At 35.0% G+C, this 22,866-nt stretch overlaps 2 protein-coding genes across 2 annotated transcripts; one reads left to right on the forward strand and one right to left on the reverse strand.

Moving 5' to 3' along the window:
• The first annotated feature begins 6,008 nt into the window (after positions 1-6,008).
• Positions 6,009-7,224, forward strand: LOC130997398 (transcription repressor OFP13). Its single transcript, XM_057922686.1, has one exon. The coding sequence runs from the start codon at positions 6,251-6,253 to the stop codon at positions 6,983-6,985; it is 735 nt and encodes a 244-aa protein (XP_057778669.1). The 5' UTR covers positions 6,009-6,250; the 3' UTR covers positions 6,986-7,224.
• Positions 7,225-9,225: 2,001 nt separating this feature from the next.
• On the reverse strand, positions 9,226-12,902 carry LOC130997397 (eukaryotic peptide chain release factor subunit 1-3-like). The gene is made up of 3 exons (XM_057922685.1): positions 12,802-12,902; positions 12,612-12,675; positions 9,226-10,836 (listed from the first exon to the last, which is right to left on the reverse strand). Exon 3 carries the CDS (start codon positions 10,801-10,803, stop codon positions 9,493-9,495), a length of 1,311 nt encoding a protein of 436 aa, XP_057778668.1. The 5' UTR covers positions 10,804-10,836; positions 12,612-12,675; positions 12,802-12,902; the 3' UTR covers positions 9,226-9,492.
• Positions 12,903-22,866: the final 9,964 nt, after the last annotated feature.

The following is a 22,866-nucleotide window of genomic DNA, read 5'->3' on the forward strand; positions in this document are numbered from 1 at the left end:
CCCCAAAAAAATTTAGTAAATGTTTTGAACTATATTATCTATGAAAATGTTGTTATTATTATTATTATATTTGTATTTTAGTAAAAAAATGTCTAAAATGTATTGAATGCCCCCAAAAAAAAATTCCCGGGGGCTACCGCCCCCGAACCCCCGTAACAGTTCAGCCCCCCTCCCCCCAAAAAAATCCTGGCTCCGCCACTGTTTAGGAGTTAGCTTTGTGTAAATGATCTGAAATGTATGCCCTATTTATAAAGGGCTTAACTTTCTGCCCAAACTAAAAAATGAGGGAGATTTGAAAATTTCTGAAATTTTCAATGAGATGTGCAGATTCTGAAATTTTGGTTCATTATGGCGTCATTTTGTTACTTTGATTTTTTCATGAGCTAGAGATCAGATTTAAGTGACGCCATTTTAGTTTGGTTTGTCTATTCCATTTCTCATATCAGTTGAAAAAAACAAAGTACATTCATTTAATTAATGGTTATTAAAAAATAAATTAATAAAAAAATAAAGTCATAAATTTAATAAAGAAAAAAATAAAGTCTTTATTTATGTTGATAAAATAGAAATATTCTTTAATCACAAACTTAAACATGTGGACCACACTCTTTATTCTACTTAATTCATTCTCTTTAATCTCTGTGCCGAAAAGAAACGTATTAACGGACGGAGGGAGTATATATATATATATATATATATATATATATATATATATATATATAGGGGGCCGCTCCAATTAGACTCCCTAATTTTAGTGAGATCTAGGGCACGATCTTGTGCGTTTATTTTATCAATCCTATGGCTGATATTGTATCTGGAGGATGATTTTTTTTCGCAGGGTTCAAATCCTGGAGGGAGCAGAATATTTTAAATTTTGTTATTCATCACTATATACTGCATTGTTCATCAATATATACAGCCTTGTTCATCAGTATATGTCTTATTCATTACGAATTTTTGTTTAAAAAAAATCATCAATATATACATCTTGTTCATTAGATATACGTTTTGTTCATTAGTATTATATGTCTTATTCATTGTACTCATGTTACACGAAAAATAGAGGGTCTCACTGGAGCGCGCCCCTATATATATATATATATATATATATATATATATATATATATGTTTTTCAAAAGGATTTAGCATCCTTATTAGGTAAAATATTAATAATATAATGCAGAAAAACTCTTACGGGGCACATGACAATATTTAATGTATAAGAAAACACAGATAGGAACAGCAATAAGTGAATTTAAAGCATTAAATGGAAGTCAGTTTAGGTCCCCATCAAAATTAACTATGATACCTCTTTTATTAGATTGGCGGGGAGTAGTATGCATGTGTCTCTACATTCAAATCTTTCATACAATCTATTCAATAAATCACATGATGTTTGCTTTATTTGCCCTTCTACTACAAACCTAATTTTTATCTTCACCAACAAAATAAATAATTATAAAATGGCCCAATCCTACAAATCCAAATTTTCTTTTTTATCAACAAAATAGTTAAATAGTTAATATAATTAATCTAGTATAGTGATCATCAAGTCTTCATTGTATGTGAGCTTTTTAGTTCGAATTAGCTTTATGATTTGTAATGTTTGACGATTGCAATTAATTTGTCAGCCTTTGGTTTTGGCCATACATATATTATCTTATATTGGGTGAAGTTCACTAATGCTATTAAGCTCGCTCATTTTTATTCCGTGCACTCATAATTAAACGCATATATCTCTATTTTTGTTTATATAAAATTATAGTTTGAGTTCACCCATACATAGGTCACAACATGTATATACATATATGAAACATTCGATCTTTTTTGGAATTGAGAAAGGGAGATGTTGAGAATTAAATCCTACTCTTTACACAAAGGAGCTCTCGAGTTACTGTTTAGTTGGATGTCCTCGAAGGAACATGAAATGCTCAAAATTAATATATCCTTAGAACACTTGTACGTTCAAAATTGATATATATCTATATATATATATATATATATATATATATATATATATATATATATATATATAGGGAGAGGTTCAAATAAGAACCACTAATAAAATAAGAACGGAGAACCATTTTAAGTCATTCGATCATCAAGATCTACGGTGGATGCATCATCTTGGTGGATGGATGCAGGTCATGGGTTCGAATCCTGAAGGGAGCAAAAATTTTATTATTTTCGGATGCATTAAATTTAATAGCGAATGCATTAATTTATATAGCAGATGCATTGATTTTAATGGTTCTTATGTTCTCACGATAAGTGTGGTTCTCACTATAACCGCACCCTATATATATATATATATATATATATATATATATATATAGGGTGCGGTTATAGTGAGAACCACACTTATCGTGAGAACATAAGAACCAATAAAATTACTGCATCTGCTATACAAATTAATGCATCCGCTATTAAATTTAATGCATCCGAAAAAAATAATTTTTTTGCTCCCTTCAGGATTCGAACCCAGCACCTGCATTCATCCACCGTAGATCTTGATGATCGAATGGTTTAAAATGGTTCTCTGTTCTAATTTTATTTAGTGGTTCTTATTTGAACCTCTCCCATATATATATATATATATATATATATATATATATATATATATAAGGAGAGGTTTAAGAAAGAACCACTAAATAAAATAAGAACGGAGAATCATTTTCAGTCATTCGATCATCAAGATCTACGGTGGATGCATCATCTTGTTGGATGAATGCAGAACATAGGTTCGAATCCTGAGGGAGCAATTTTTTTTATTTTTTTTAGTGCATTAATTTTAACAGCAAATGCATTAATTTTTACAGTGAATGCATCACGTTCTCACAAATAATGTAGTTCTCTCTAGAACCACACCCTATATGACATCACATTTTATCGTGTGAATTGAGGACGGTGCACTGACATGCAAAATTACTGTATTTGCCGTGAAATTAATTGCACTCGAAAAAAAATCTCTCACTCAAATTTAAACCCATGTGATGCATTCATCCAACAAGATAGTGCATCCACCATAGATTTAATTGATAATCGAAGGGTTAAGAATAGTTCTTTGTTCTTATTAGTTATTATAAATAAAAAAATTCATTTGAACTTGATAATTATTACATAATTAAAATAAGAATAAAAAACAATTCTCAATCATTCGACCATCAAAATTTAAAGTATACTAGATGCATCATCTTGTTATATGAATGCATCATATGAGTTCGGACCCTAGAGGAAGGGATCTTTTTTTCTAGTGCATTAATTTTAACAGTGAATTCATTATTCTTATGCACGTGTAATTCATTATAACCACATCCTACTCCCTCCGTCCCACTTCAAATGGCCCAAAACTTTGGGCCATTTGAAGTGGGACAGAGGGAGTCTATATTAGTAAAACTAATCTCTTGTTTAATTTGATGAATTGAAACTTTGGGATATCCCAAAGCCTTTTTTTATCGTTTGAGTTAGAATTGCTTGATTCATATCTCAATTAAAAGGTGAGACCGAAAAAATCAGACGTACTCTTAAAAATAAAAATACTTAATCATATATTTTATCAATCATGTAAAATAAATGATCCCTATATATATATAAGACCCAGTGAGATGAGACCCCCTATTTTTCGTGAGACACTGAATATAATGAATAAGACATATATACTGATGAACAAGACAGTATATACTGATAAATAACGAAATTTAAAATATTGGTAATGAATAAGACATATATACTGATGAACAATGTAGTATATACTGATGAGCAATGAAATTTAAAATATTTCTCTGCCTCCAGGATTCGAACCCTAAAAAAAAAAAAAAAAATCGCCCTCTAGGTACAATATCAGCCATAAGATTGATAAATTAAGTGCACGAGATCATGTTTAAGATCTTATTTAGGGGGTCTCATTGGAGCGATCCCTTTTATATATATATATATATAGAGAGAGAGAGAGAGAGCCCTAAAATAATTTTTGGCGTGCTTTTGAATTACTTTATCAATCTAAGTCGAGTATTCACTTAGAAAAGGAAGAACAATTGGCTGCTGCTTGCATTGTGGCTTCCTTCAATAATATACCCGCTATGTCTACAAAATTTTTTCGTACTTATTTTTTGAACATAATTTTATAATTATCACCTTAGCAATAATAGTTATATATAAATCTATTAACTATCATCATTTTTTTAAAATTATAGGACCTTTAAAATAGGGGATTTGGCAAATAAAATCACGAACTATTTCGTATTTACAATTTTAACGTGATTTTTGAAGTGTGGCGAATTAAATCACCATCTTTTTAATTTTTGCAATTCCGTCCCCTCAATTTTTTTCGATCGTCAGAGTGTTGAATTGGAGTTTACGAGGATTAGTAAAGTCGACGTCTTTTAGGCTTAAACGACACCGTAATTATAATATTCACCAATTTTATAGAAAACAACGTTGTACTATGAATATTACGTGGCAAACTAATCCACGTAAACTCTAACTCAACAATCCGAAGATCGAGGAAAAATTGGGGGCACGAAATTGCAAAAATTGAAAAGGTAGTGAATTTAATTCACCACACTTCAAAAGTCATGTTAAAATTGTAAATTCAAAATAATTCATGTTTTTATTTGTCAAAAATCATATAATTTTTCGATTTTTGGTTTTTTCCCATGACAAAAAAAAATTGAACTGAAATACATCAATTGGAAAATTAATTGCAATTTTCCCCCGCGTCCATTTTCCGGCGAGCTCCGGTGTAGCTCCGATTAAACGTGGCATAATTCATTCCATCTGTCAAAATAAATTAATGACTAGGCAGCCACATAAGCAAAAGGGAAATTTCTCCGCCGCCTGCTGACTTGGACACCTGTTAAAACTTGCCGTTGCCCGGCGAAGACGCCAGAGAGACGCCAAAAGTCATAATCAAAGCTGAACATCTATACTCCCGCCGCCGTCCAACAAATGTTTTTTTCCCTCAAATTCAAGAAATCCAAGAAAACCAGGTCTGGTTCTGTCTCCCTCCCCCTGCTTTGTCAAGCAATGAGCCCTAATTAATGAGAATGGAGGCGAGCGAACTGGGAGAGGAAAGGGGAGGGCGGAGGCGGTGTGTGGAAGCGGCGAGGCGAGAGGGCGGAGGTCGGCGGCGAGACGAGGGCGGTGGAGGTGGGAGCCGGGATCTGAATCAGTTCTCTCAAAACTAATTGTCGTGCCAACTGCCAATTGCCGTCGGCATCGAGGACTCGGGGTGGAGTCACAAGGCTCAGGCAAGGCGACCGTTGACTGGTTTGCTGGTGCTGGAGGTCGAGGTGACGGGACTCAAAAAAGCTTCACTACCGCCGCAAAACTCCAATCCAGGCGACCGTTGACTGGTCTGCTGGCGTCGTTTAATTAAAATTAAAACGGCGTCGTCTCGTTCAATTCCCGGCGATGACACGTTGGAAATCCGATTGCCACCTCGGATTCAATTTTGGGAAAAAATGGACGCGGGGAAAATTACAATTAATTTTCCAATTGATGTATTTCAGTTCAGATTTTTTTTGCCATGGGAAAAATCAAAAATCGAAAAAGTATATGGTTTTTGCGACAATTAACCCTTTAAAATATGTATCCACTACTTTAAAAAAGATATTTGATGGACGAATGGAGTGATTAATTTGGAAGTAAGAAGAAAATAGGAGAGAAAATTAACACAAAATGAGGAAATTAGATTTTAGTTACCTGTATACATTCTAATTAATTTTATTACTTCCGTCTCATATTGTATTACATCGATCATATTATTGTAATATGATTATGCAATCAGTCATGGCATTCTATTGTATAGAAAAGTAAATGAGATTTTAGTTACCTGTATACATTTTAATTAATTTTATTACTTCCGTCTCGTGTTGTATTACATCAATCATATCATATTATTGTAATATAAATATACACTCAGTCATGGCAAGTCTATTGTATAGAAAAAATTAGATAAACATAGGATCGAATTTAAAACAAAAACCCAACATTATAAAAGTATGCTGGTTGGATTTGTTGTGTAATGAAATCGCATTAAATTTTTGGATCCCTAATTAAATACACACATGATAGGCCTACCACCCCCCATTTCCTTTCCACCTTCCTCCCACCGCACCCCCACCCCACCCCACCCCACCCCCACCCCCCAAGCTATTAATACCACAACCAAAAACAACCTCACCTATCATTCATCCCAACATACAACAATATCTCTCTCTCTCTTCTCTCCCAACTTACCAAACACACAATGTCAAAGAAAATGAAAATGCCATCAATCTTCAAGAGCAAAGACCCCAAGCAACCATGGCAATGGCCCTCGTGCAACCACCCCAAAACCCTATCTTTCCGAGCAAGCAACGATGTCGTTTTCAAGACCGTGAACTCCGTGTTCCTCGACACCTCCGACGGCCTTGACACCCCCGAGTCCTGGTTCACAAACTCCTCCTCAGATTGCGCCAGCACCACTGACGACCATTCTGAGGACTACAACAACAACAACAATAACAACAATGAGACACTAGAGATGATAATCCGGGACGTGAGGTCTTCGGATAGGCTCTTTTTCGAGCCGGGCGACACGAGCTCGATCTTCGACAAGGAGCCGGCAGCGGCGAAGGAGACGACGACGAGTGGGGGGCCGTTCGAGGAGAGCGTGGCGCTGGCGCTGGAGTCGGACGACCCTTACATGGACTTCAAGAAATCCATGCAGGAGATGGTGGAGAGCCATGGATTGGAGGAGTGGGACCGGTTGGAGGAGCTTCTTGGATGGTATTTGAAGATGAATGCCAAACACAATCATGGCTTCATTGTTGGTGCCTTCGTCGATCTTCTCGTCGGGATGGTGAAGGATTCTCCGGCGGCAGCGGCCGTTTGTCGCTCCGATTCGACCTCGTATTCGTCTGCAGATTCTTGCTTCTCTTCCCCTTCTTCCCCTGTTCGTGATCGGGTTGAGGGAGGAGATGCCATTAATGTACAATCTTAATTAGCCTTTTAATTCATGTTTCCCTTCCCTCTCCTATATTCCATGTGTATACTGCTCTGCTATACTAGGTTTCAGCAACAACTAGGCTGTGAGAATCCATGGTTTTTTGCTCTCTCTCTCTCTCTCACACACACACACACAGAATTACAAATTAAGTAGGTGTTAAAATTAATTGATAGCATCGGCCGTAGTTTGTACCATATGATAGAAAATTTATGGAGCGTCGTTGTTACTTTGAATCTTTCGACACTTTACCATGTAGATCAAATCTCTCGTAGCATCAAATTTGTCCCTTTTCTGTTATTTCACTGCTTTCCCCTCTCGATCTTACTTTTATAAGTAAGATGCTTGTAAGCTTCAAGAGAGAGAGAGAGAGAGAAGACAGGCTGGATTTAAATTTCCAAGTTGATTGACATTCATACAAATAGGGGACCATTTATTGCACATATGTATGGCATTTGTCTAAAAATATGCCAATGTTTTTTCCTTACATTTCTCCCATGTCAGATAACACAACACCAAACTAACACTTTCAAGAGATACTCATCATATATCTTTTGCTTCCCAACAAATCTAGCTCCTTAGATCGCCAAACCCGGTATTTACTTTCACTCGATACTATTATTATTATTAGGTAAGAAATTTTAATGGATGAATTATTTAGCATAGCAGCCAATTATTGTGCCCAACGCTCTGAATACTCTTCCACATCTACTTTTCATGAATCTCCACCTCTGCCTTGATATTTTAATAATGTCACGCCATTTTCATGCTAGAGAACAAGGTTTGTCAGTCATAAATTTGTTTTTATATTCAAATATTGATTCTTTTAGAACTACCCATGTTAGAAGAAATTAGCTTTCACAAAATTAATATCATTGTGTTTTAACAGTTCCAATAAATTTGGACAAAACATCATTGGGTGATTCTGTTTGTCAGAGGCTTTGACTGAATGCGATGAGGTAATCTCTGTAAGAAAATTGGATTTCATGAGGGACATAATGTCCAATTATTAGTTACCATTATTTCTGCACAAAAGATTTACTACTATTTAACTTATTAATTTCACCAAGTGTAGCAGTCATGGAAAAACCAAAAAAACAAATCCGAGATCTCAATATGTGGTTGTGAATTGTGATTATCACATGCACGAAAATTTCGAGATCAAACTATATGGTGCAATTACTATTCATTCACGAGCACTTATACCACAAAAGTCAGCAATTGGCTTACAACACATAAATCAAATACAACAGTGACATTTGAAATCATTTTTAGATTCACTGACACAAACAGCAAAACAGTGATTGAATCAACACGCTTTCAGAAAATTGGAACAACATTCATATAGCAAAGATTTAATTACAAAACTACCCTTTTAAATGTGATATATGATTTGTAAATATTCATAAATTTGTAGTTTATTTATAAACTTTTGACCTACTGAGAGGGATACTGGTAGAGCAAATGCAACCTTCAAGGAGCAATCTGTATCTGTAGTTTCAAAACATTACATGATTTTACTGTAAATTGGTCCAACATATTATCATTTATCAGTACAAAATAACTCAATGGACTGACTTACTGTAATTTCAAAGTAAGAGACTAAATTTATCCTACAAGTTGTACTCATAGGGAGCGCTCGGTTGCTCAAGACTAAATTGTCCCCAGATTACCGGAGATTGAATTGGCCCGAGATTATTTTTGTCATAGGGGTAGGTCAAGACTCATAAGTCATGACTAATCCTACGTGGTATTGTCTCAAGATTAAGTATTGGACCATTACTACCCAATCAAACAAGATATCACATGACTAATCCTACAAACCAAACACCAAGATAAGTGGATGCTCGACTAGGTAGGATGTCGGAGATAAGCTCCATGGAGACCCCCTAAGGAAGTGTTTACTTTGAGTGGGATAGATTGATATAACATAGGATTAAGTATGTGAAGGATAAGATGGTCGAACAAGTTGAAATTAATAAATCAAAGTAAATGGTAGATTGTCTTGGATTATTTTTATGTATCCATCCTATAACTCAAAGTAAACGCTGCCTAAATGATCGATCCTCTACTGATAAAAAGAGAATCATGATTGCTATGACCTAGAGAACGAAAGGACGAACTCCGAAAGTACTTGTCATACATACTAGCCTAACATGTAAGGATAAAAGTTTCTTAGTAGCAATTCCGGTAGCAACATGCAATAAGAAATTGGCGTAGAGAGTAATGACCTCATGTATAATAAGTGTTCCTGATTTAAACCAAAAGGTAGCTGCAATGTCAGACACAATCAGGCTCATAGTACTAGCAAGATTCGACACTTACTTTTCTGACGGATGAAGATTAAGGCAAAGATTGAAATCCAAAACAGGTAATTGGAAGCCAACAAGGGAAAATAACAAGTACAAACACAAAAAGAAGGCACTGAGCCACAATGACTTACAAGCAGTCAGGGTTTTTTTGAAATCATTCCATTTGATAGAAGCAGGGAGTATGGGCTCATCTTAGTCTGACTCATAAAATTCTCCTTCATCAGATGGCTCATCAAAGGATCGAATGTCAAGCTGGTAACGAAGAATTCCACCAATGCCACCAAATCCTCGGCAGAACTGTGATCCTTCCTGGGACCGATTTGTCACAAACTCGAGCGAACAGCCAAAGTTTCTATATTCATTTGCAAACCACTCCAGTAGGGGCATTTTGTCTTGAACCTCCAGTTCTCCAGACGTTGCAGAATCCTTGAAGTTGCTCTGGTCATGCTCTTGCTCCTTGTTTAAGTATTTAATGACAATCTCATTGGTCACACTATTTTTTAGTGTAAAACGATTTATATCCAAGTTTTCCCACACTATCAATGTTTCGACAGCTCCCATCTCCAAAGCTTTTATTGTATCATCCACAGCAAAAACATATTTTCCAGTATCTTGACTGATTTCTTCAAAGAATTTCCCTATTAAGCGCTTTTCTTGTATGAACTTAACATTGGACAAAATCTCAGCAGATAGTTCAATAGCCTGGTTGAAACCATTTTCCCCTCCGTAGGAAACATCTACCACATTCAGTATCTTGGCCTGGAGGCGAGGATCAAACATATCAGATTGACTCAGCTCCGTTTTAAAGTCAGCAGACCCAGCAAGGATCAACCCTGATACATTCGGCTGACTGGTAGCAGGATTAATGTAGAATTGAGTGGCAAGCTCTGCAGTCTTCCTCACATAGTTGTGACGCTTCTCCATTCGAAGACGAGCAAATCGAAGAGCTGATTGTCCTCCTCTTCCATGTTTCTTTGGAAGATCAACTGAGAACTTGTGAAGCACTTCTCTAGTATTACCACTTAAGGTTCCAAAAAGGGTCCCATTACCATCCATGACAATAAACCCAAACTTTTCATCAGATTCCAAGAGTTGAGTCAAGGGCTCAGTATGAAATTTATTGTCACAAAGGTAGAGTGAAGCATTTATGGCCTTAAAAGGCGTAAAGTCAAAGGTGACCTTTTTCTCTTTTCCATCATCCGTCATTATAGTACCAGTATAGAGAACAAGGCCATTCGGTGGGACCTTGTTATACAACTTAAGCCTCTGCTGAGCAGAGGTGATTGCACCAAGCACTGACTGACGATTTACCCTGCTTTTAATATTTGAAGCTGTTCCATACTCTTCTGCCAGCATTTTGGTGACCCGGGCTATTTGATCACCTGGGGGAATTATAAGGGATATCATGCTGGTACCATTTCCTTTAGCGGCTTCTAGAGCCTTAATCAATTTCTTTATTTTCCATATTTCGATATTCTTATCATTTTCCTGCCCATCTGCCATCGTGACTTGTATAACCAGCTATTCACCAAAAACCTAACAAAAAGTGCAATAGGAGACAGTTGTGAATTCATCTTCATGAGGATTGCAGTCCAAGACAAGACAAAATCAAATAAAAATAAGATGCTCAAATATTAAAGATTGATGATGGAAAAAAATATGATAAAATCAGACACATCATTGTTCCCTGTCTAACAGAATTTACCACATCAAATTTGGTAAAAGACGTCAAACTTTGTTTGAGTAATTCAGCCACAAATCAGCAAATATATGATAAAATGAGACTCATCATGATTGTTCCCTGTCTAACATAATTTACCACATCAAATTTGGTAAGACATCAAACTTCGTTTGAGCAACCCAGCCAGAAATCAGCATATATTTATTGCTACGATCAATTGAAAGAATGCTTATAAACATGATAATATATGCTTCAAATTAATTATGACCACCTGTGAAAGACAATGAATCCAGCAAACATGATCTATTCCATGCTTTTACCGTACACTTATATAAAATGGTATTTTGATCTTGTACTCAATGATATTCCAGTTAACTCTCTTGCAAGCTTCTATTTGAATACTGTAATTGTTTCAAGGAAGTTTGTGACATCAACAACTCCAAACATGAAAACAGTTATTAGTAAGCCTCTTTACGTTTTTCATGACATTATTGTGCTTCCAAAGACGCAAAGATTATATCTTAAATGTCACTGAAATCACAAGACCATAAAATCTATCTAAATCAGCAGTTAATATACAAATTAAATTCACTGTTTACATGTTTACCCTTTATGAACCAGTTAAGTCAAGAACAGTACCATTGCAAAGCCAGATAAAGAAAATAGTTATGCATATAGTCACTAGAAGTCTAGATTTCATCTGTAGGGAGAAAGTATCAACTATCTTCCTATCCAAACGACAGCAATTCTTGTTTTTTCCAGTCCAGATATTCCCTTATGTAGCTCTTCTCTAGAAAATTACATATAAATTTATTAGATGACATCTACCAGAAATTAACTTCTCATAAGATGTAAACACCCTCAAAACGGACTCAGATTCAGAACACCCTAGTGGCCATGACCAGTTTTACAAGCAATAAAAGTTACACACTTGCAACAAATAATACTATCACTTGGACATTGATGAAAAAATAACCAGACTGAAGGATGCTAGACCTGTTGGCTTGAAAGATGCTGAAGCTGAACACCAGGCTTTCTATGACTCACAATAAACATACATACACGTGCATATCTATACATGTATGTATTATATTCACTTTTGCTACTTAAAGAACACAGGCATGTATTGTTCGCACATATACATATATATATATATATATATATATATATATATATATATATCATAAACAGTACATATGTTTGCTTGTGAGCCCAGAGTTGTATGTAAACTAAAAGTTCGCACTATACCCCTGTTTTACGATAAATACAACACAAGCCTGCACATAGCAAATCTCCAACCACAACTACAAACATGTAAAAATACTAATACATCTATAAATTTTTTGCATACCATTTCTCTATTTCTTTACAAATAATTAAAACTTCTGTGTACACCTTTCAACGTTTTTCAACAAAGAGATCTACCAGCAAAAATCCATCTAATCTTATCAATCATTAACTCCACGATTCTTCTAAAAAACTCCTAAAACCCATCTCCCCCAGAATTATCTTACCAGATTTCACTAAAATAATAAAAACTCAAAAAAAATCATGAAAATAACAAAACAAATTCTGAGAAGTAAATCCACCATAACATGAAACCAATTTCACAGAAGGAACGAATACACACCCTTGCGAGCGAAGATAAACACAAAAGGGTTTCGCAGAAACCACTCGGACCGCCCCCTGCAAAACTGCGAAATTAATCGGATTAGAGAGATATATACGGATAAATCAAAGAAATATAATTGAATAAAAATGAATTCCAGGACTAGCTTTCTTGAGATTTCAATCGGACTTTGACTGAACGCTTTACTCACTTGTCTCTGCTGGTGGGGAGTGACGGCGAGGGATTTCAGCACTTGTTTGCTTTGCTTTTATGTTGTATGTCCAATATCCTATTTTCAATAATCTCTCTTTTCATCATTTATTTTAAATTTTAAATAATAATGTCCCTCCTTCCATCAAAAATAGTACTAGAGTATAATTTTTTAGACACGTATTTTAATAAAACAATTGGTAATTTTTATTCAGTAAACGAAGAATTGTATCATCGTATGAAATGAGTGTATAAAATTGAATTGAATTGAGAGTAATTTTTTTTAATAAAAAAATATTTGTAAAGATAAAAGATAAAAAAAAAAATGTCATTTCATGTACTAAGAGAAAAAGTGTTTCATTTTCATGAACGCCATATAGCAATTGTACCCCATTTCTAATGAAAAGATGGAATACTATAAATCTCATTCTAAGTTGATGGGTTTTTTTTTTCTTTAACTTGGGGAAGAGAGAACAATGAGATTTGAACCCTAAATCTAATATTTACATACGAAGATTTGTATTGTTTGGATGTTCCCTTGAGAACAATTAACAGTTATTACGGTTGTTATTCATTTAGGTTCTCAATGTAAAAAAGTAACTTCCATCACGATTATGATGGTGAAAATATTTCATTTTGAGTGTTAAAATGTAACTATATTGATAAGAAATAAAAATATTTATAAACAAATGCTTACTTCGTTTTTAAAAATTAATTTATTTTTACTATTTTGGTATATTTACAAAAAAATACTGCCGCCGTCCAATTCTAATTGGCTAATTTCTTTTGGGCATGGAGATTAAGAAACCTACTTATTAGGAGAATAATGGTGTGGTTCATACTCCCTTCGTCCCGCGAAGCTTGAGCAATTTCTTTTCGGCACGAATTTTAAGGAATTGGTATTTTATGTGTTAAGTTTGATAGGTGAAAAAAGTGAAAAAGGTGAATAAAGGGAAAAACTTTTGTCATATAAAGAAAGTGTTTAAGCTTCGCGGGACAACCCAGAAAGGAATACTGCTCAAGCTTCGCATGACAGATGAAGTACATATTTTTACTTAAAATGAAAAACGAGACTATTCTAGTAGGATTCCCAAAAATGAAAACGAGCATATTAGAGTGGAATAAAGGGAGTAGTTATTTTTTTATTTATTAATACTATCCCCACAACATATTACTGGTAATATATCAATTTATCTACTTATTCTAGTATATGGTAGTCCATTTTTCTATTTATAATACGATTAGTTATCATTATTAATACTACCTTGCTGGTGTGATCATTTCTCTATTTATAGTACATTTAATCACTTTTAGTAAAATTAGTGTCATTTTATTTTTGAACTACTCCCCCTGTCCCGCTATTAGTGGCTCGTTTCTTTTCGGCACGATTATTTAGGAGACTAAAGTTAAGAGTGACTCATATGCTTAATGTCTTAATGTTATGTTTAATTAATCTTAAATCAAGTGTATCCTTCACTTCTCCTCCAACCTCAAGAACTGCCGCCTAGTGGCCGACGCCTCCACCGCCCAAAATTCTGCCGCCGGATGCCAGTGGCCGGCCTCGACCGCCGAGAACAGCAACCTCGTGGCAGCCCTCTTCGAAAACTCCAACTCCCTCCCCCTGCAACTTCCATGGCCAACAATCTGCAAAATTCACTATCTGCAAACAATATTCAAAAGCTCAAACTTCCATGGCCAACAATCTTCAAAAACTCCAGATCCCACAATTCAACATACCTCGCCAAAAGCGGCCGTGGGAAGAAAGGCTGCGAGATAGGCGAGCCCTAATTGATTCTGGCGAGGTGGAGACGGGCGAGGGTGAGGACGAAGTTCGCCGAAGTTCGAGTAAAGAGAGAGGTTATGCTAGCGGCGGCGAGGCTACGAGCGCGGAAGCGGCACACCAGTGGAGGAAATGAGAGGGAGGCGAGCGAACCGATGGAAAAAAGAGAAAGGCGAAGGCGGTGGGTGGAAGTGGCGAGGCTGGAGGCCGGAGGCGAGGCTGGAGGGTGGAAGCGGCGGGAGGGTGGAGACGGCTAGAGGGAGAGGCCGAAGTGGGAGAGAGAGAGAGAGAGAGAGAGGGAAAATGCGTGTTTTTGTTAGGCAATTAATTAGTGTTTTAATTAAGATTAATTATCCCTTATTATTTCCTAAAATAGAAACGAGCCATTAGAGCATCCACATTGGGATTACATGATAGCCTACTTGATAGCTTAGGGGACCACATTGAGTAAGGATGCCGCATTGGAATTACATGATAGTCTACTTGATTTTTTTTGTTTTGATTTTTCCATTTTTCATTTAAGTTTAATTGCATAAATTTAAATCACACAATTTACTTCAAATTTAAATTGCATTAATTTTGAAAGAGAGATGGGAGTTTGAAGGAGTAGAATTGGTGTATGAATGAAAGTGTTGGTAGGAGTATATATAGATAGGAAAACAAAAAACTCCAAAAAAAACAAAAAAAAAATTAAACGGCTAAAATAGTTGTTGGCTATTAAACAAAAAAAAATTAATCGGCTATATAGCCGTTAGCATCGAATTTCATTTTTTTTTAATTTGGCGCGTGTAGAACACGCGCCTGAGATTTGGCCGAACGTGTGGCACCCATTCTATCGAGGAGGCCTCGAGTGAGGATGGGTTGCATCGCCCTACACGATGTCGCCTCTATTCGAGTAGGGCGCATAGAGGCGACATCGTAGAGCGATGCGAGTGCTCTTATTGGTGGGACTACCCGAAATGAATACGTGCTATGAATAGCGGGAAGGAGGAAGTTTTTGTTAGGACGAAAAAATCTACCAACATGAATTCTTGCTCCATACATGTATTCTACAACATTTTATCCAATCATGTTTTGGATCATGGATGGACATGGCTTATTGCTTAATCTTAAGATAGTATCATATAAGACTGATTTTTGTCTTATAAGTATTGGCCTCTTTTTATAATAAAAATTTAATATTTGATAATTTTTTGCCAATTCAATTTTGGGTATCAAAGAATTTAGTGCCCTAATTAATTACCACAAGTATTATGTGTAACATGCGAGAGTAATGTTATAAAATTCAAGTTAACACGCAATAGAAAGTAAATAACACACATGATACTTTTTCACATACTATATAAATATAATTTGTGAGTACCTCAAGACAAAATCATATATATTTAACAATATTACAAGATACAATATTGAGATCTCTTGGTTATCAACCTTTACAGCCTAAGATTAAATCACCTATCTACAGATGGTTCTACACAGAAAATCAATCGAATAATCAAAGGTTAAACGATCAAATCAAACCTACTAAGCTCCAATCGATCATTACTCTTGTCATCCTAGCAACACAATGATAGTCTATGCAAATTGGTTGCTAAGACTCCTCCTTCAAATTAGTGCTCGAAGTAATCGTTTCATGTTTATAGTAGAAAAATGACGAAATGGATGCGGTAAATGTTATCTCTACAAATCACGCTGCTAAGTCGTAAGAATGAGAGAGCCATCTTGCAGCTTTTATATAGGTATGCCAAAGCTCGTCGTCATGACTTCAGATAAAATGATATTTATATTTTTCTATGCCCTGCAATCAGGATCAACTAATGACAAATATAGGGTCATTTTCACATAGAGTCTGTGTATTTTAGTACTCGATGTCACAATTTTATGAGTTTGCACTTTGGTCTAAGTGTCAGGATTGTGCTCTGAACGAAATATAATTTTGACTAAATGTAAAAGCTGAAATGGAAACAAATTAAATATCAATAATAAAATAAACCTGGTTTGAGCATAGTCTAGTTAGGTATGTTATGTATTTTGCGGTCATTGGTTCAAGGTTATTCAATGTGCTTGTATGTCATTGGTTATGAGTTGTTTGATCAGTGAGTTGTGCCCCCATTGTCATGGTGTCACGAACACAAGCTTACTCAGCCCTCATCCGCACCCTTCGTATTGGGTGGAAGTAGGGGTATAAATTCAGGTAGAGGGTATCGGATCTACCCTTACCCGACCCGACACCCGTGCGGGTATCGGTACCCTCCCAAATCATAAAAAGAGTCGAGTGTGGGTATGTAATTTTAGAAAAATTCGGGTATCGGGTACCCGTTTCGGGTAATGCGGGTACCCACATACCTGATTTTAAGATTGAATTAATTTTTTTTTACTTTAATTATTTATTATCAATTTACAATAATTTTGAATTTCTAATTTCCTCCTTACTTTTCCTAATTTCCTATGGGAGTTAAGGTACAACACTCAACAACAGTCAACGTGAGTCGCCGACTCTCACTCTCACTCTCACGCACCCACACACTCCGTCGGCGAGCGGTGTGCAAATTTTTGTGCAGTCTATTGTTTCAATTCCAGAAATTTGAAATTATACAAGCAAAAAATGAAGGGTTGTATACTGAAAGCAAGACTTTTATGCTTGTATACATTGATTCTTTAGTTCACTACGATTATCCTATCTGAAATATTGTTATTGCATAATCTTATTATAGTCTAATTTATCTCATACTATAGATTATATGGTGTGTTGTAGATCACAGAAGATCATATAATCGGAAAAAGTTGAGGTATAAATTGAGTTCACAATCGAGACAACTATGGATGAGTTGTCGATTTAGATTGTAGCATAAATGGATAAATAGTTTGTCTTGACTATTTATTTGTGCTAGTACACTTGTGTATTGAACAGGATATTCACAGTGGAATGAATTCTTATATTCTGACTAATTAAGAATCAAGAAATCGGTGACTTAAATAGTCTTAATCTTAATTGAATTAATCGGTGCGCATAATTAATTAACTATTGCTTTGATTTATCAAGGGTGGGAGCTCTATTGAAGCTCAATATACTCGATACTTTGGGTGATATCAATTATTATTTGACATGCGATTATATTGCAATAAGGATCTGTGTCCTGCTAATAACAGGATGATAATATCCTCTCGAGGAACTTAATAAGTTTATCGTATTAAACCCTGCAGGTAGAATTAGATCCAATACAATAATAAGTTTAAGTATTAGCACTCGAGATGTCGTTTATAATTAAATGACTAATTAATTAATTAATTGATCGTCAGAGGAATTAATTAATTAATGGATATTTGATAGTATCTTAAACACGGGGATTAATTATGTCTAATACTAGCCCCGACCCACCTAAAGAATAAAGAGATAATTCAGTATTAATTTTCTAGTGGAAAAAATTAATACTTGTGTCTGGATTTATATTTTGGGCTGAATAAGAAAATCGAGCACTGGGAGGCCCATACTTTATTCAAACTAGTAGATCTCCGCTTGGCCCAATAAAGGCCTAGCTCCTTATGGGGCGTTCACCACTCTATTTCTCACTAAGCCTTGGGCTTTGTTTGGTTTAATTAAGTTTATGGGCTTATTATTTAGATATGATTAATACCCAGTATAAATAATAAGAGAACCCTAAACCTAATTACATGTGACATTACGTAGGACCAAAAAGTGATTAATCTGCGAGAGCACAAAGAGAGGAGATCCGGTGCTTTCTAGGAGGGAGATGACTTAAAGATCGTTGCCATCCAACGTCAAGTCTTGCCGTGGGAACAAGTTGGAAGATCAACTCTAGAGTCGATCATTGCTGAATTTGCAAGTAAGATTCTATTCTTTTGTTGCAGGTTCGTGATTTTTACATGTATTCGTTTGATATTCGAAATGGATCACGAGCACGTGAATCATATGTCAAAATATGGTTCTTACAAAAAATAGGCTGAGTTGTTTGTTTGATTACATATTGAAACAACAAAGAATAATCAAAGAAGAAATAGTATTTGGATTTGGGATTTTGCGGCTTGTGGCTTGATTTTACTTTCAAATTACATATTCTCATATTTTATCATTTGATTGAGATAGCTAATTAAGTTGTTATTATGTTAAAGCTTTATATGATTTTATCTCTGCTTAAGAGTGAAAAGCCAACGTTACATGATAATAAATGATACCAATCAATACAACAGTTCTCTACTTCTCTTATTCTTATTTGACATCTTTTATTTATAATCAATTTCCAAACCTTGAAACTAATGGAATTCACATGTAACTTTTGTGGGTATCCGCAATTTGTGGGTGGGGTACCCAACCCGCCCCGAATTTGCAGCCTTAGGTGGAAGTGGTTTATTTCCTCCCTCTGCCCTGGTAGATTCATTGCGTCAAAAATTGAGTTGTGCGGGTATGCCCAGAACGCATTAACGGTTAGCAGACTCAAATGGTCATGGGCATGCCCAAAAGTATACTACCACCGCCCGCATCATGTCACACTTACGAAGTGGGAGATCTCCATACTTTTGCCCGCTTACTATTTGTACGTAACTTAATCTTGCCCAGAACGTTATAGACTAATAATATTCCAAGTTTGATTAAGTTATTTTGATCCATACCTAATTAATGCTTCAGGAACACATATGCACAACGATTATGCATGCCCAACTTAAACCTCGTGAATTCATTACCCTCATACCCAACTTCTACTTTGCTCAAACCAGGTATAAAAACTTACCTAGACATTAAATAATAAATAAAGATAAAGAGTAGAATAGAAAATAACATACTTAATATTAACGTCGACGGTCTAAAAAAAAGTGAAAGTCTGTAGGTATGGGCTATCGGTTGGGTCCCCCATGCCTAGCACCAAGACGGTAACACCAAACTAAGAAAAAGGCTCCCGAGTTAAAGGAGCTCAGGCTCACAATAAAATTATTTTGAAATTATAGTAATTGTTTCCTTAAAGTGTTGTTATATTTCTAGCAGGCATGCTTTTCACCAGCAAAAAATTCCTTAAAACATGTTTCAACGAAAAAGGGCATTAACTTCACTGAGTGCACTAGTACTCAGGCCAAGTTCTTAAATCTTTTGCAGATTGATGAGGAGCTGGTGTAGTGGAGGGTGAATGGTAGTGTTGGTCATGGGAGTAGTACAAGCAGGTCAAGGTCATCCTTGACAAGTTTTCCTCTAGTTGGACTCATGTCTTGAAATGAGTTCATATTTAGTTTCCCCCAGTCAAACTCAGTTTCTGAATATACCCAGTGTAGCATTTAAGAACAAATTTTATTTTTGTTAACAATTGAACAATTGAGTTGCTTTCGAGTACTCAACTTCTCTTTTTATAGATATCCAGACTTGACCGGAGTCTTCATACTCCGCGGCAAACCGATTTTCCTTGAGCATTAATTGATCCGAATTTTAGGTTAATTAATTATTTTCGCTAATCAGCCTAGTTTAGCAGAATATTTGGGTTAATTATTTCCGCTAATTAACCTACTTCAGTTAAAGCACATAGTTTCCATGTGATTGGCTCCTAGCTAAGTCGGGCCATAACAACAGCAGATTCATTAATTTCTACAGCAGATGCAGCAATTTTATTGGTTTCCAAATTCTTACAAAAATTGTCGTTTTCATTAGAACCACAATGAAAACGAAGATTTATAATGAAAATGAAACCATTCGCAATCTTTGGATCATGAAGATTTACGGTGGATAAAACATTTTGATAAATGAATGCACAACCTGGGATCGAATCCTGAAGAAAGGGAGTTTTTTTTTTTTCATTTTCTTCGAGTGCAAATTAATTGCACAGCAGTGAATGCAATAATATTACATATGAGTGCAATATTATCATTTCTCATATAAAATTGCGATTTTCGCTATAACGAACCCTTCATACATATAATTTTTTCCAACCTTGTATCCTAAAATGTTTATATTATACTTTTATGTAAATAACTTCGCATTGTAACTTACGAAACCAAATTGATTTGTACGTACGTACAAGTGCTCTTATATGGCCAATAATTTATAAACAATTATACTATGAGATATCGGTTGATTGATTATATATGGTTTGGGGGTCTGCCCAGGGGCGGATCCAGGATTCAATGTTAGGGGGGGCTGAATCTATTGGACTACAGTGTTTGAAAATATTTACACGGGGGTTCGGGGGCGGGAGCCCCCGAAGCAAATTTTTTTGAGCATTCCGTACACTTCATTTCATACATTTTTTCAACAATCACTTAATATAATAAGATAATTGTTCGCAATTCAATTAATTCAACATCAAGTAGATTGAAAGCATATAAAAACGTACTTTTATTCATTTTTCTTAAAAAAAAATTGTTTCATCTTCTAAACAAATAAACTAATTTTCATTGTTAGTAATTAGTAATTTTACTTTTACCTTTAGAATTGACTCAAATTTAACATTAAAAATTAACTAAGAAAGAAAAAATGATAAAAATAATACTATAAATGTAACAACTCAATGTGTTGAGCAATTAATATGGATAGTTGGATACTATAAATAATGTATTACTATATTTTTTCTTGTATTTTTTTATTTATATACACGTATATATAGATATAAAACAAAATAATAAATATATATATCTATAATTAAAAAAAAAACTCAAAAATTGGGAGGGGGCTGAAGCCCCCCCTAGCCCCCCCCTGGATCCGCCACTGGGTCTGCCTAACCCATCACCCTTCGAGTGGGCTTTTTTTTTTTTTTTTTAAATCTCATTTGTATTTTCAAGTAGATCAACTCAACACTGAGTCATCATCGTATCACGATTAGTAATCATGTATATGTACTCAAAACACAACTAATCATTAACAAAATTATAAATATTTATCACTAAATATATGTGTTTGGATTCAAATGTAAAGATTGTTTGCGATCTAAATTTTGATCCGTAAAATAATTTCACACAAATTTTCGTATGCTTACAAACGTGAAAAATACCACACCTAGCTATAAATCAGCCCAACACTCTAACAACGCCCGTTCAATACATAAATAATTTCTACACTCAGTCCTGTTAAAAGTGAGTTGTATATTATTTTGGACTGTTCCACTGTAAATAGTTTATTTTCATAAATAAAAAAAAACCTACTCCCTCCGTCCACAATTTAAAGCCCTACTTCCCCTTAAATTTTTGTCCACAATTTAAAGCCCTATTCTGCTTTTTGTACCTTTTTACCCTCCCTCTTTATTTAAAATTACTACCATTTGCCACTAATGGACCCACCTTACAACACCTTTATTATTTTTATATTCTATATTTATTACACTTTATCACTAGTGGACCCACCACACAACACCTTTAACACTTTAGTCAACTACTTTATCACTTTAGTCAACTACCCTTTAATTTCATCCACATCACCATTTTCAGCTTTCTTAATCTCCGTGCTCACATCAAAGTGGGGCTTTAAATTGTGGACGGAGGGAGTATCACTTTTAACCAATTTATATATTTATGATGGAAGGGAAGGAGTAAGAAATTAAAATCATTAAATGGTGACACAGAACAGAATAATAATGGATAAAATGCATATATATTCTTCTGGAAGACGGTCTAAAATTTTGGATTTCATGCAACAAATCGTAATAAAGAAAATAGAAATAAAGAGAAGTTTGAAACCTTTTTAGTCCTTTATTCCATCAATCAATATTAAGATTGCTTTATTCTTTGGCCTCTTTAAGAAAGATGATGATCATAATAAGCTCGATGGCCTCACAAACAACACACACTTCCCAACCCCTTCAAACAGACAGACAGTCTTCTCTCTTTTCAGTCTCTTGTGACTCTCTCTCTCTACTCTTCTTTAACACATCTTTTCTTTTCCTTTTTCTCTTTTTGGCAAAGTTCCGATTCATATAATTAATAAATTTTTTGTATATTGCTCTTCACTCCTCATTTGCTAAAGTCATTAATTGCAAAAGCTTCAAGAAAATTAAAATTGTGTTAATTTGATGAAGTGAGGCGGCCTTATTATAAATCATTATTTATGATTCAAATTAACATTTGTTGTTACTTTCCACAAGACAAAAGACATGCAGTCCTAAGTTGATATATATTCATGAAGCCCACCTTTATCCCTTACAAAGAGAAAAAAAGCTAGAGAGACAACTTAGCTTTGGCTCACATGGCCTCCTCGCACTTTTTACACTCTATAACATTTATTTTCTCTTTAAAAAAACTAAAACTTTAGCACACACAAAACCAACAATAACAAGAAAGGCACAAACCCAATATATT

The sequence above is a fragment of the Salvia miltiorrhiza genome, chromosome 8 (assembly GCF_028751815.1).
Source record: "Salvia miltiorrhiza cultivar Shanhuang (shh) chromosome 8, IMPLAD_Smil_shh, whole genome shotgun sequence".
NCBI classification, from domain to species: domain Eukaryota; kingdom Viridiplantae; phylum Streptophyta; class Magnoliopsida; order Lamiales; family Lamiaceae; genus Salvia; species Salvia miltiorrhiza.

Coding starts and splice junctions, on each gene's coding strand:
- LOC130997398 (XM_057922686.1), top strand. CDS start 6,251: ATGTCAAAGAAAATGAAAATGCCATCAATCTTCAAGAGCAAAGACCCC.
- LOC130997397 (XM_057922685.1), bottom strand. CDS start 10,803: ATGGCAGATGGGCAGGAAAATGATAAGAATATCGAAATATGGAAAATA.